The 14,246-nt window shown below is 41.4% G+C and overlaps 2 protein-coding genes across 2 annotated transcripts in view; one reads left to right on the top strand and one right to left on the bottom strand.

Annotated features, from left to right (window-relative positions):
• Positions 1-4,653: 4,653 nt before the first annotated feature.
• Positions 4,654-12,414, bottom strand: LOC135697711 (zinc finger protein 333-like). The gene is made up of 3 exons (XM_065217504.1): positions 12,217-12,414; positions 5,055-5,791; positions 4,654-4,992 (listed from the first exon to the last, which is right to left on the bottom strand). The coding sequence occupies exons 1-3, from the start codon at positions 12,364-12,366 to the stop codon at positions 4,713-4,715; spliced, it is 1,167 nt and encodes a 388-aa protein (XP_065073576.1). The 5' UTR covers positions 12,367-12,414; the 3' UTR covers positions 4,654-4,712.
• A 171-nt stretch (positions 12,415-12,585) lies between these two features.
• Positions 12,586-14,246, top strand: part of LOC135697611 (histone H4 transcription factor-like) — a 29,892-nt gene continuing 28,231 nt past the window's right edge. Inside the window, exons 1-3 of the mRNA XM_065217397.1 lie at positions 12,586-13,161; positions 13,220-13,702; positions 13,780-13,978. Of these exons, the coding sequence (XP_065073469.1) occupies positions 12,687-13,161; positions 13,220-13,702; positions 13,780-13,978 (1,157 nt within the window). The 5' untranslated portion in view covers positions 12,586-12,686. The remainder of the gene's footprint in view (positions 13,162-13,219; positions 13,703-13,779; positions 13,979-14,246) is intronic.

Here is a 14,246-nt window from a genome sequence, read left to right as displayed (position 1 = left end):
GCTGCCGGTTCACATCTCTACTAACGGCGACCGAGATAACCGCACAGTGCACAGTGGGGAATCTCCATACAAGGAGGTGGCCAAAAATATTGTCTTGCTCATTCTACATTGTGTGTCTTGGAGTTATATAGGCTCAATAAAACTTCAACCGAGGCTTCTTCAACAATGTCGTGAAAAGCCATAAACGCTGTCCAGACTGGAGAGTTATAACATGTTATAACGGTTGTCAAATAATTGCAACACAGAAACCACCAACAAGATAGCGCTATAACTCTGTAGTCTGACTGGCGAAGAAATCAATTAAAATAATGTGGTTCGCTGTAGAATTTTCTTAGAAGCTTGTGCCATCAGCCACCAGATAGGCTAGTATTTTTGTTTCGATTTGAACATAGTTGATTTTGTGTGCATTATGATCTTTGACAGTGTGCAAAGAGTGTATCATTTTGTAATTTTTTATGCATTTCAGTTTAGAGTAGAGTGAAAGAGATAGAACTAAAACATTCTAGTACATTTAGTGTTGCCATGTGGTACAATCCATTAGTAGTGTTGCCATGTGGTACAATCCAGTAGTAGTGGTGTTGCCATGAGGTACACTGAAAAATTGCAATAGCTGGTGCGTCACCAAAGTTTTCGAGCCGCTCCGTCTGTCACTTCGTTTGTGCTAATACACTCAAATTTTTTTTGCCGAGAATCCAACAGCCGAGTATTTCTTCAATTTACTTAGCTGAGATTCAGTAAAACAATTGCCGAGACTCAGTTAACAAATCAAATTTTTCTGAGATATCAGCTCACAAACAGATATTTTGCAGAGATATCAGCAAAAGTTACTACCAAGGTAATCGGTTGTTGGAAATTTTACCGAGCTAGATTAAGTGTGTATGACTCCAAGAAAATCAAGATAGCCTTTTGACAGCTGGAATGATATCAATAAGATACTTATGGCTCTCCAAAGTACTCTGAAGATCAACTGGCTCAATGAAGTCTTAAAGAATGTCCTGAAAGTCTATATGAGTCCGGGAAATTCAAGTGAGCTTCCTGTCAATAGGCACATCATCGGCTGGTTTCAATAAGATATTTAATGCTCTCCAAAGTATTCTGGAGTTAAGATTTTGGAGATCTACAGCGCTCAATTAAGTATTAAACATTGTCCTGATAGACTTTAACGGTTCGTGAAGTTCTAGAGAGCCTTCTGTCAACAGGCACATCATCGAATGGTTTCAATAAATGTGAGTCAAGGGCCGTAAGACACTTAATACCCTGCTATGTACCTTAAATGAAAAATGTTGGCGCAATCTCACACGATCACATTTGTCACATTTTGAAACCACTATGCGGTTGTCCACTACGAAAGTAGTGCGTATTTGCTCAGCGAGGGTTCTACATTCTCTCAACCGCAGCGCTGCTGTTTTCTCCCTAGGATATTAACAAAGTTGCCTGTCTTCGTTAAAACGAAGCTCAAAGTCTAACCAGCGCAATTTGACTCGAATCTTACTGTTTGGGCCTCGATTTGGATCAAATACGTAAGAATGGATATTTCATTGTAAAATCAATAATGTGTAATAGATGGCGGCAGTGCTCAATCGTTAATCTTCATAACAGTACAACCAATTCAAATAAGCCGTTGAACAGCTTGTGAATTTCTCTTTAAAGCCACAATAGTTCGAAAAATGCCTTAATTCGATATAAAAATTCTGAGTTGTCATCAATACTAAAATAACAGTGACCACGATTATGTTCCTAAATCAGTTGTTTGTGTTTTTTTTTCGGTGAATGATGGTTGATTGGTTCATATGCTTGGTAAAATATGACTATATTTACAATTTAAAAGCAATTAAGCCTGATTTTCTGACATTTAATTGGGCTGTTGAGGCAAATACATATTCGTGATCTACATCAAAATTGGAACTAAAATCCAAAATTTCATCATTTTTTAACTATTTTAAATAAATGCGGTTACAGCATCAAAAAAAAAACACCTTAGCACCAGAGTTGCTTCCACTCACTTGCTATAAAAACATATTTTTCGGAATTATGCCATCATTAGATGATATAATGATATGCTGTACTTGTAAGTAACGAGAAAGTACGTGCTTGACTCATAAAACCTGCCAATTTTGCTTTCAGACCGTCACAATAAGCGATCTTATGATTCGTGAGCGTTCACTCAGAGTGAGCACTCACGAGTCGAAATATTGCTGATTGTGATGCACTGAACGCAATATTGACAGATTTTATGTGTCAAACACATACTTCACGTCCTCATCTTGTAACTTACAAGTACTAATTATCACTATACCATCTCATGATTTCATAATTCTAAAAAACATTTTTTTATAGCAAGTGAGTGGAAGTAACCCTGCTTAGCACCCGTCGGAGGTACTTTGCATTATAGATACTATAGTTTCCAAAGATAAGCGGAAATACAAAAGTTGTTTTGGAAACCATGAAAAATATATGATCTTACTGGCATCCGTGAATAATGTTCAAGTCATCATAGAGCTCTTCGTTGTGCAGTTTTGTTTTGTTTAGTGCGAAAAAAGTTCAAAATGAAGTGCAAAGCAAATCTTTGCAACAATGAATCGAGGAGTGGTTTGCGTTATATTTCCTTCTTCCGTTTCCGCGAAATAAATCAGAATGTGGAGTGCGTAAAGCGTTTTGTGCTCATAATATTACAATACTTTTCCACGTAAAAAAAAAACACCATGATGACGTAATGCTCGTTTTGCTTCACTAACTGACAGTTCGTTTGCCTACATTCTACTTTGCCTCCACTTATCTATGGAATCTATAGCACCGACAAACCGACATGAATGACCATAGCAAAAACAATAAAATTTCTGACCAAAGCACACTACTGACATCTCCGCTCCGTGTTCGCGGGAAATATTTACCTAAGCCATGAACCCCGCATGTAAAAGTTATGAATTGGTTCGTGTCTGATCTATTCTGGGCGAATTATTTTTATCTAGATCAAAAACTCCTTTGGTTTTGACGGTTCGGCTCACTGCACATTTAAATCGGCCGTTTACGATTTTCGGGCATAAGTCAGAATTAAGTGTCATGTCGGTTTGTCGGTGTCTATAGTAACTAATGTAGTGTCAAAAATTATAAATTTAAATCTTGATCAATCTTTTCATTTTGTCGAACCTCTTAACGGAATCCCTTTATGAGTGTGTTGATTTATTTCCTTTTAATTCCGTTATAATTGCTTATCTTGCTTATACAACAATCCATCTTTTATCTACAACTCTACCTTTTGGAGACTAAACGTAGGTACTAACCAAACTGGTTAGGTAAATGTGACATGGCGGTTGGATACCTGCTGATTTTTGATATCTATTGAATAGTACCAACAATCAATACGAAACTAACGATTTTAAATTGGCTCACTACTCGACTAGCCTATTGGTCCCAAGCAAATCGACTAACGTACCCCATTCTAGTATAAATTCCAGTACTACACTATGTTTGTTTTGATTCGCTATGAAAGTTTGACAGATAAAATGAGGGATTCGTGGATTTTCCTATGTTTCGAGGGGTGCATCGATTAACTTGGGACCGAAGATAGTACCATAGCTGAGCCAAAAAGTTGAGCTCGTTTCTTCGGGACCTTCTGGTCTTAGAGTTACCTCTATGATAGTACCGAAGACAACAAATCAAGAAGACTGGCAACTCTTCCATTTTTTTCCTTTGGTTTGTTTTTTCCGTCGATCTTGTTTTCCGTGCTGAGCACCAATGCTACCGACGTGCCAGGAAAGCAGCTCCCACACCTGGACCCTACCTATCGACCCATCAAACTCATGAACCGTGGACCAACGGCTTTACTTCCCATCCGAAGGAAGGCGTGATCAGAGATGTTATGCCTCAGAACATCCCGGCGGCGCCGACTGGGATTGAACCCAGGCCTGCTGGGGTGAGAGGTAACCACTACACCACCGGCGCCGTTAACTCTTCCATTTTCTCAAACGAACGCTATGAGACAGGTAACATTGCATCATCTGCCGCTCAAAGGTAAATGCTTCGAACGAGTTTGATAGCAAAGATTACATCCTCAGAAGAAAGGTTTGTGTATTTGCTCATTTTTCTATGCGTTTCTTCCACCTTCACTCAAGCGCAGCGCTATTGTATCTGTCGCTTGGATCAATAGATACTAAAAAACAGCAGCATCCAACCGCCATGTCACATTTACCTATCCAGTTTTGGTAGCACGCTAAAGAGTCTCGAGTATCCGTTCCTTGATCTCTATTAAGCAATGTTGATGGATTATGCTAAAATATTTCTAAACTTTCTGCTACGTCTAGTTTCCAAGGCGAAGATAATATTATCCTTTGTCAAATTGTGCCTTTTTGTAAAGATATGTTCTGTAACCTTGGATTTGTTTATCTATCTCTTTGTTATCCTGTTTACCTCTGCAAGGCGTTAAAAGATAAACAGTTATAACGGAATTAAAAGGAAATAAATCAACACACTCAAAAAGCCCTTCTTAAATCTTGAGATGACTAAACAACCCAATTAGGGTAGACGTACCAGTTATGGCTATACGTTCCCATTATGGTATGTTCCAATTATGGCCTATGGAATTCCATAGGCCATAATTGGAACACACCATAATGGGAACGTATAGCCATAACTGGTACGTCTACCCTATATGCAGTGCACTGCAAATATGTGATGCTGTCATTTTAACGCCAGCGAAACCATTCCATCCTCTTTCATCCGCAACTCTGGACATTTTTCTTCAAATCAGAATTGATGCAAACCCCATCCTTCAAGGTTCCCTCCTGCAGTAGCTGGTCGAAATTTTCGTCAGGATGATGCGACCTGAGGTGCTTCTTCAGATGAACTTTTTGAGTGAAAAACCGATTATCGCACTTGACACACTGATAAAAGCGCAAACCCGAATGTGTAACCTTATGCTTGTTTAAATCTGAGCTGTTGGTGAAACCTTTCCCACACGCGTCGCAAATGTAGTCGCGCGTGTTGGTGTGAGTCCTGTGGGAAGAAAGATCCACTGTAAGTATTTACAGCAAACTTGTATCATTCGTGAAACTTACCTAATGTGGGTTTTCAGCGCACTTGATTGACTGTAGCTCTTATCGCAATACTGACAACTGTAAGGTTTCTCTAAGGTGTGCTTCCGTATGTGACTTTTCAAATTACCGGCTTGTACAAAGGCCGCACTGCAGTAACTGCATGCGAACAGCTTCACATTGGCATGCAACCGTAGATGATCAACCAGATTGGACTTTCGCTGGAATGATTTATCGCATACCTCGCACTGGTATCTTCTCTCCACTGTATGTGTGTACTTTCTCCTTCTCTTGCTAGACGGCTGCAGATTACGCAGGATGAAATCAACGGCATCGGTTGCGTCTTCCTCGACCGTCTCATCGTCCGATTCGGGATCCATTTCGGACTCTTCCTGTTCTTGCGCCTCGCAACTTCCAGGACCTCCTCCACCCATTTCATAGATGACGTAGTCCTCGACCATTTCAGTACGGCTTGGTGTTGCTTCAAGTCGTTCGATTTGAAGAATTTCTGTCTCGGCTGAGGAAGCTCCTTCCGTCGCTAGGTATTCTTCGTGGCAGGATTCCTTTTCTTCTTTGATATCCTTTTTTAACTGGTTTAACTCAACTGGCTTTAAGCGTTGCTCTCTTTCCATGGCTTTTTCCTTAAGCGATTCCAGTAGAAGACTATTGTTACAAAATTCGAGTATGAAATTATAGGCATCCTGCAGACGCAGTTGACAACACTGACATATCTTCGAGGGAAGGCGATCGTCCAAAGGGCACTGGAATGGACGGGGTGGGATTTAGTTCTAATGTTTTATTCTAAAAAGACGATGAAAATGGGGATAGAATGGCACATTTAACCGAGCATTTAACGATAAATTCTTGGAAGTACATCTCCTCTATTCAGAATAATCGAGCAAGAAAGAATCTGTGCAGGATTTTTATGCAGGGATTTGTAAAATGATCTAACAGGCAAGATGATGTTTTCTGTAGATTGTTAAATTTTAAAAACTCGATTAAAAATAACTGTCACAGTTGTCCAAATATATCATTTCATTAGATATTTTTCCAATGTAATAACGGCTAACGCGCTAACTACTAACTAGACGGTTTCTAGCAACACTGGCATTGCTATTTATCAAGATGGGCACTGCTCGATTTCCCAAAAAATTCCAAGATGGAAAATGTCCGTGATTTTTTTGTTGACTTTAAATGATGCGTCTTTTCAACTTTAGTACATTTGAAATTTTTATTATTATTTACAGTTCCTAGTCCTATCAGGCCTGTTATTAGAGTATGTATGACCACATTGGTGGGATTGGATTGTTTTGAATTTGAAAAAGGAGACTACTTATAACTACTATTTACAACTACAATTATCCTGTAACTACTATATACACCTAACCTACTGTATACAAATTGCTTATCAAAGCATGTTCTGATGTTGATCGCACACGGGCAGAACTTCCCTACGTTGTGTGAATAGATGGTGAAAATAAAACACGGTCGTTTATCGGGCCATCCTGCCATGGCAGAGGCATGCGAACTATTGAATTTATTTGCAATCTTTACAATAGAACGGTAGGCATGATAACACTACGCTTGCGGCACTTGTGTATTGATATGAGTATTTGGATAGGGTATTTGCACATGGTTTGTACCAACAGATGTATTGCATTTCTGCATAAACCTAGTCTTAATGTCATCAATTTTGAAATCTAATTTTGGAATGTTCACCTCTTGGTGGAGGTCCGAAATTCTTGTGTCAAAGGGACGATCAAAGATCATCCTAAGCACTCTGTTCTGAGCGACCTGTGAGTCTGTGCACATGATTCCCACACCGGAGCTGCGTAGAGGACCACAGGTGCTATAATTTGTTTGTAGACAGCCAGTTTGTTCATCCTTAAGAGGCGGGATCTGCGGCAAATCAGCGGATACAGACACCTAACCAAGGCGGAACACTTGACTAAGGTTTTCTCTACATGCGAGCGGAATAGGAGCTTTTCATCAAACAACATCTCGAGATAGGTTACTTCGGTGGACTACTCAACCCTTGTGCCGTCCATGATTACAGTACAAGAGGGAGCCGGTTTTAGTTTGGGCGATTGCCGAGGGAGGAACATGATTGTTTGTGTTTTGGAGGCATTGATTTTGATTTTCCACGTGACGGCATAATCAGCAAAGGCGTGAAGGCATCGTTGAAGTTTGTTCGTTATTTCGCGAGGCATCCTTCCTTTGACGGCTATTGCGGTATCATCTGCGAACCGTCTCCGAGGGGAGGAATGTCAGAAGTGTAGATGCTGTAAAGCAAAGGGCCCAACAGACTTCCTTGCAGAACACCTGCTGGGATGGAAAACGTGTTTGAAAGGCAGCCATTCAACGATACCTTAAACGACCTTTGCTGGTGGTAGTTACGGGTGATTTTAACCAGATGTAAAGGAAAGTTGAATTTACAAAGCTTGTATACAAGCCCATTGTGCCAGACATTGTCAAACGCTTTTTCAACGTCTTACAATGCCATGGCTGTAGACTTGGATACAGCCTTGTTACTTCCTATGTTATTCATCACCCGTACTAGCTGATGATTTGTGGAGTGCCCCTTCCTGAACCCGAACTGTTCCGGTAGGAGAATGTTGTGTTCCTCGACAAACTTGAGCAAACGATTGAGAATAAAACAATTTGCTCAGCGCTGAAAGGAGGCTGATCGGTCTGTAGCTTGAAGCTAGCGTTGGGTCCTTCCCAGGTTTGCGGATAGGTATGATTTTCGCTGTCTTCCAGATACTTGGAAAGTAGTGCAGTTCCAAGCATCTGTTAAAGACAGCAGCCAGCAGAGAGTGAACCTTCATGCTGAGATTTTTCAATACTAGATTGAATATTCCGTCAAACCCGGCGGCCTTCATGTTTTTGGTGCATTTCAGCGCTGAGCAAATCTGTTCCACTGTGATTCTATCCTCCGGAGGGATGGCACAAGGGGAGGAATCAAGGTTGAGTACGCATTGCTCAACTTAAGCTTCGAGCGGACTTTGGATGTTGAAGCCAAGCAAGTGCGATTTGGCAATATGCTCACCAATCGCATTTGCTTTCTCCTGAGGGGTGATTATGAGCCGATCGTCATCATTTTCATATTTAAGTGGAGGAATGGGTTTGGGGTGCGTCTTTAGGACCTTGGAAACTTTCCAGAATGATCTGGAGCGATCGTCCAGATTCTGGATGAGCCGCCCGAAACTTTCGTTCCGGAGTGAGACCATTCTGGAAGCAATCTCCTTGTTCAGATCGGCCATTTAACGTTTCCACGCTAGATCTCCGGTTCTTTGGAACTTGCGTCTACAAACATTTCTCAGCCGAATCAAGAGTTGGGTGTGGGAATCAATGGCAATAAACTTACCCCTCACAGGAATTCGTCTGACGCACGCCTCGTCAGCCATGGTTATAGCTTGGTGGTGTCCCTCCAACGCTCGGTCGATGTCCTCCACGGAGTCAAGCGGCGGGTTGTCGATGATGTGCCTACGTTGTAGCCCAGTTCAGCCACTACCGGTTGATGGTCGGAGCTGAGTTCGTTCAAGGCTACCGACTTGGACAAGCCGGTATTTGTCAGAAACAGGTCTAGCGTCGATGGGTTGCCCGCCGGTGAGATAAATGTTGGCTCATCCGAAAACCAAACGGAGTACAGCCCATGCTGTGAGTGGTCGAACAGGAGACGACCGTTCTGGTTCTGCTGGTAGTTCCGCCAGGCCTCATGACGAGCATTCAGATCTCCTCCAACAACGAAGCGGGAACCGGTACGGGTGATGGTGGACAGGTCTTTCTTGAATTTAGTCGCTAATCCGCTGCTGGCGGCACACTGTCGAGGGCAGTAGACGGCGATGAACTGGACGTATCCAGTCGCCGAATCCACCTCCACACCAAGGGCCTCGATGATAGAGGTGCGGATATGGGACAGACTGCGGTATTTTATCCCTTTTCTGACGATGATCGCAACACCACCCCTCTGGAGCTGGTACGATCAAGCCGAATGATGTTGTGGTCCGGCAACCAGCAACTGTCGCCGGACTTAAGGTGGGTCTCGGTGAGGAGGCTCACGTCGATGGTATGCTTAGGAAGGAAGTCCGCAAACTCGATGGTTTTTGCTCTTAAGGAGCAAGCGTTCCATGTGACTACACACTTAATCTAGCTCGGTAAAATCTCCAACAACCGATTACTTCGGTATTCACTTTTGCTGATATCTCTATAAAATTTCTGTTTGTTAGCTGATATCTCAGCAAAATGTTATTTGTTAGCTAAGTCTCGGCAATTGTTTGACTGAATCTCAGCAAAATAAATTGCAGAATTACTCGGCTGTTGGAATCTCGGCGAAAAAATTTAAGTGTGTATGCATAGTAGTTTAGACGCCATAATGCATAGCCAGTTTCATGATAGTTTCGAAATGTTCGTTCTTGTTGGTTCACTTGTGGAAAGCGTTGGTAACATGGACGAACATGTTCCATCACTCGTCCACCGAGTACATACCTTCTAGCGTTGGCGGTGTTCTCCAGGATCCAGGGGGGAGTAGAAGAGGCAGAAAGTCGCCTGGCTCGAAAGTCGGGGAAAACAAGTGTGATACTATCACTTCAAGCTAGATCTTTAGTTCTCTCATGCAATGGTTCATCATAGACTCGATCAGAGACGGGAAGTTCAGTAATCCTAGCTAGTAATCATCGCCTGCCCATGACGCCACTCCACCGCGGCATGAGCCAGCGACGCCGGCCATATACCCATAGAGATTTTCACGTCTAGTTGTATTGGCGCGATATGTGAGAACGTGTTAGTGAAAATCCGAGGAAAATAAATAAAAAATCGCTGTCAAACTCATTTCGGTAGATCTAATTTCATACATTTTTTAGGTTAGCCAGAGGAAAATAATAAACAACTTTACACGCCGGTGCACCCGCTAGTGTACGTGCGACGTCACTAATCTCTATAGTCTATAACCACAAACGAAGTGCCAGACGACTAACTGGCGAAGAAATCCATTAAAATAAAGTGGTTCACTGTAATAGAATTTTCTTGGAAGCTTGTGCCATCATCCACCAGATGGGTTAGTTTTTTTGTTTTGATTTGAACAAAATTGATTATTAAAATACCTGGGAATGTATTTACATGGCCGTGAGGATGCTAAGAGAAAATCGACGAAGAGAATCTGTCAATGTTACTTAGGACCTAATGCAATGTCCAGCTTGAAATATTCATCTAAAAACTACAAGGGACAGCCCTTTGGTGAGACCGGATAGAATTCAACATTGAAATCTGTGTTAGGGAAACCGCTTTTCGTAGGAAATTGGTGATAATTTTAATAATCATAGCAAAAGTTGCACAGTCGTGCAATTTTCAATAGTGATATGTTGAAAAATGATAAAGTCTTAAAATTAACAGATACGTAGAAATATATCTGATCGATTGGTGATAAAATTATTCATAATTTTGTTACATGTTCCATTTTCGGTTTGCACAAAGTGTACCCCCATATATAAATCACAGACGTAGTCCTACGTCAAAATATCTAAATGCTGACACCATCGTAACTTTGAACTTAGGCAAAAACAGCAAAGATTGCCATCGATGCACATTTGTAGTATCCTTGTTATCGATTTGCATCGCTGGGTAAAGAGAGTTCGACACACAACAGATGACAGATGGCAATGTTTACTTGACCTTACCAAAAATAGTTAAAACTCGATGAATATTTCAAATGGTCCTATCTGCTTTGATCAATTCTCTTCATCGACATTCTCTTTTGATAACCGTTGCTATGCAAACAGATTTCGCGCTAATTTTACCACATAGTTTGATAAAGGAGCTTCTTATCTAGCGTCCAAAACGTCAAATACACCAGAGAATGGTTTTGCAACTGAGTTATTAACGAAAGAGAAAGTCGATGAAGAGAATCGATCAAGGTAGATAGGACCTTTTGAAACGTTTATCTAGAAAAATTGTTTAAAATCCCTGCTAAACTTTAACTGAAATGGTTATGGAACATTACATGAACGTTTGTGTGATAAAGTTTTAACCTTATGTATTGTTTTTTTGGAAGAGGGCCTTACAAATAATGGGTTGTTAAGAACCATAACCATTCAAAATAGTTGTTTTCTCCATACATTTTCGGAAAAAGAACTATATTAGAACCTTTTAACACAGACAAACAGACGTAACACATTGAATATTTCTCACTGTAAAACATCGTTCATGAAACATTAGCGCCATCTGTTGAGTACACTGTGGTGGGTAGTGCGCTGAACAGATGGCGGTAGTGTGTAAACGTCATTCGCAAAGAAAATGACTATGCACGCCACAGGTGGCGGTACTACCAACTATGATACTTTTAAATTGACCGTTAAATGCTTGCTCGATGAACAACTTGCGAGTGTTATGTCTGTTTGTCAGTGCTTCTAACATTTGGTTTGAGAACTTTAATGATAATGGTTATGGCTATATATTCCACGTAAAGTTGACTAATAATACAAAACCATCCATGGAACTTACTGACTACCATAGCCATTACCATTAAAGTTCTCAAACCATAAGTTAAAAGGTTCTAATATAATTCGTTCATGTCAAGTTCTCTAACCATGTGCAAACGTTCATGTAAAGTTCCATAACCATTTCTGTTAAAGTTTAGTGGGGATTATAAACCATTTTTAACCATTTGAGGTAAGGTCAAGTTATTGTTCGCGTTTATGCAATTATTAAGTTAAAAAATATCACCCAAATATAAAAAAAAAAATCAAAATATATTGTTATCTTGATCTTACACAGCCATCGATATTTTTATATATGTAGGTAACGATCGGCAACAATATTTCGATACCGATCTTAATAAATGGTTCACGATTAGTCATTAGCATATCTACATTTCTTCGCTATCGATTTTTATTATGAATGGATTTAAAGACCGATATATCGAAAGTTCAAGAAATGGTTGGTCGGGAATGACTGTATGCCCAATGGTCACTTTACGTTACGTTCAATTCAAAGTGTACCGCATTCTGCAAGTTGGGTGTTGTAATTTTTGAACACCCTTTAAATGAATCTGATTCGTGTTGACAAAATCAAACTGTTTCACTGATGAATCTCCATGAAAGTTCACTAATAATCACAATTTTACAATCGTGGTAACTTTTACTGAAATGTCCGTCTCTAGAACTGCCGGTTATCAAAATGATCCACTCACCTCAACTCCCGTCGTCTTCCGCAGTGCCGTCTGTACGCTTACGTCCGCTTCCGGCAACTGTGTGCTGTCGATATCGAGGAAGTAATCACTTTTCTCCGACCCTAAACATATCCGGCAGCAATGTAGGTAATTTTCTACGGAAATAGCCATGTTGGCGCGAAAATTTCACCGGAAGAACAGCACAACGATTTTGGATTTACGAAAAAAAACTTCTCAACTTTTGTGTTTGTAAACATGAGAGCTGTCAAATTTCCATTGCGAGATGCTAACCGACATTATTTTAATCGTTGAGTTTTTGATGTTTATGGCGGATGAACTCATTAACGGTGTGTTTATAATTAAACCTTGGTCATTTGGCTAGATTTTGGCTTGCTGCGAGCGATTCCCAACATTTAATTCAATGGTTTCTATCAACGGAAGCGTTCTGTGTGGATTAAGATAGGTTGTTTAGTGATTAGAGCTAACAAAACATGGGTCGCAAACGGAAAACACGTGCACCGATAAAAATCACTGATAAACAGGTCAAGTTGGAGGATTCCAACAACAGTACAGATGCTCCTCTGGCAGTCGTAAAAAAGTCTTCGTCTCCCGAACCACAACATGTCATCGCTCAATGCTCGGTCCCGCCCAATCCGAACAAAAAACCGTGGGTGAAGAAGTGTCGCCAGTGGGTAGACGAGCAACAGCAAGAGGCTGAGCCGCCACCGCTCGAACCGGACGTCGATGATGAACCACCGATGGACGAACCGGCCGAACTACCGCTGGGAACTGACGTACCCCTTCGGCAGATGCTTAAGGATTACAGCGAGAAGGAAATCCTGAACTCGGTCATGTACGAGTGCGAATGGCTCAAGTGTGGCTTCGAGACAACCGAGGACTTAAAATATATCACTCACGTCGAAGCACACGTCTATCAATATCTGGCCGAGCAGGGGGACAGTGAAGGTATGCTAATCCGGTAGAAATTCCTAATGTAATGTTATAAACTTGTTCCCTTCTTTAGATCTCGTCTGCTTCTGGGACCTGTGCGAATTCCGTACTTCGAGCCCGAGTGACCTCGAAAGTCACGTACACTTTCACGTGTACCACAATCGGGTCAAAACGCATGGAGCCAGCTTAAGCAGCATAATTCGCATTCCGAAGTGCAACGGTGACAGTCGCCGGAGGAACTGCATCGACAGTTTCAAGACCAAATTCCGCTGCGAATGGAACGACTGCGACGAAGTCATCAACAAAGTTCACCTATTCTTTCTACATGTCAACTGTCACGTGCAGGATCAATTTCCGATTGATAGGAAATCTACCAAACAGTTGATGCAGTGCCAATGGGTTGGATGCAAACAGATGTACATGCGAAGCAGCATCGCATTGGAACATACACGGAGACATACGACGGAACGAACCATCGGGTGCTACACCTGCGGGGCGATGTTCGTTTCTCGTTTGAAGTACATCGATCACTGCAAGCGGCAAGTCGAATACCACAGTATGTAGCGTGGAACGTGATCGGGCAAAAAAAATACGAACGATTCAATCCAATCAAAGCTTCTGTTTAATTTGCAGATCGTGAATTCTCCTGTACGGGTTGTGACAAACTGTTCGCCACGAAGCAACTGATGATTGACCATCGGAATATTCATGATAAAAAATTTAGCTGCACGCTGTGTCCGATGAAGTGGCCTTCGAAGAAGGCACTGGCCACCCACATACGCTACCGACACGTGACCGTGAAGCCGTTCAAGTGTCAAATCTGCAGTCATCGGTAAGTTTAGAGCACCTAGTAGGTTTGCCCCTAGAATGGTTTTGTTTTCCAATTGCGTCAACGAGATTCAGTTTGGCATCACTGTCTACAAGCTGACCAAGTCAAGCGTTAAATTCGGCCACGCAAAAATCACCGATTCAAAAATTCATTCCTTTATATTTTGACGATATTCATTGTCCTTAGTGTTATCTTTGCGCTATTTGTTGGAAAACTAATGTCGTTTTCGTTTTTGCGGTGTAGCACCGGTGTAGTGTAAGCAGGAATAAGC

This window comes from Ochlerotatus camptorhynchus, unplaced genomic scaffold (genome assembly GCF_037179485.1).
Source record: "Ochlerotatus camptorhynchus isolate MF236.1 unplaced genomic scaffold, CSIRO-AGI_Acam_v1.1 ptg000007l, whole genome shotgun sequence".
Classification (NCBI taxonomy): domain Eukaryota; kingdom Metazoa; phylum Arthropoda; class Insecta; order Diptera; family Culicidae; genus Ochlerotatus; species Ochlerotatus camptorhynchus.
The sequence above is the reverse complement of the archived record's forward strand: the minus strand, read 5'-3'. Positions and strand labels throughout refer to the sequence as shown.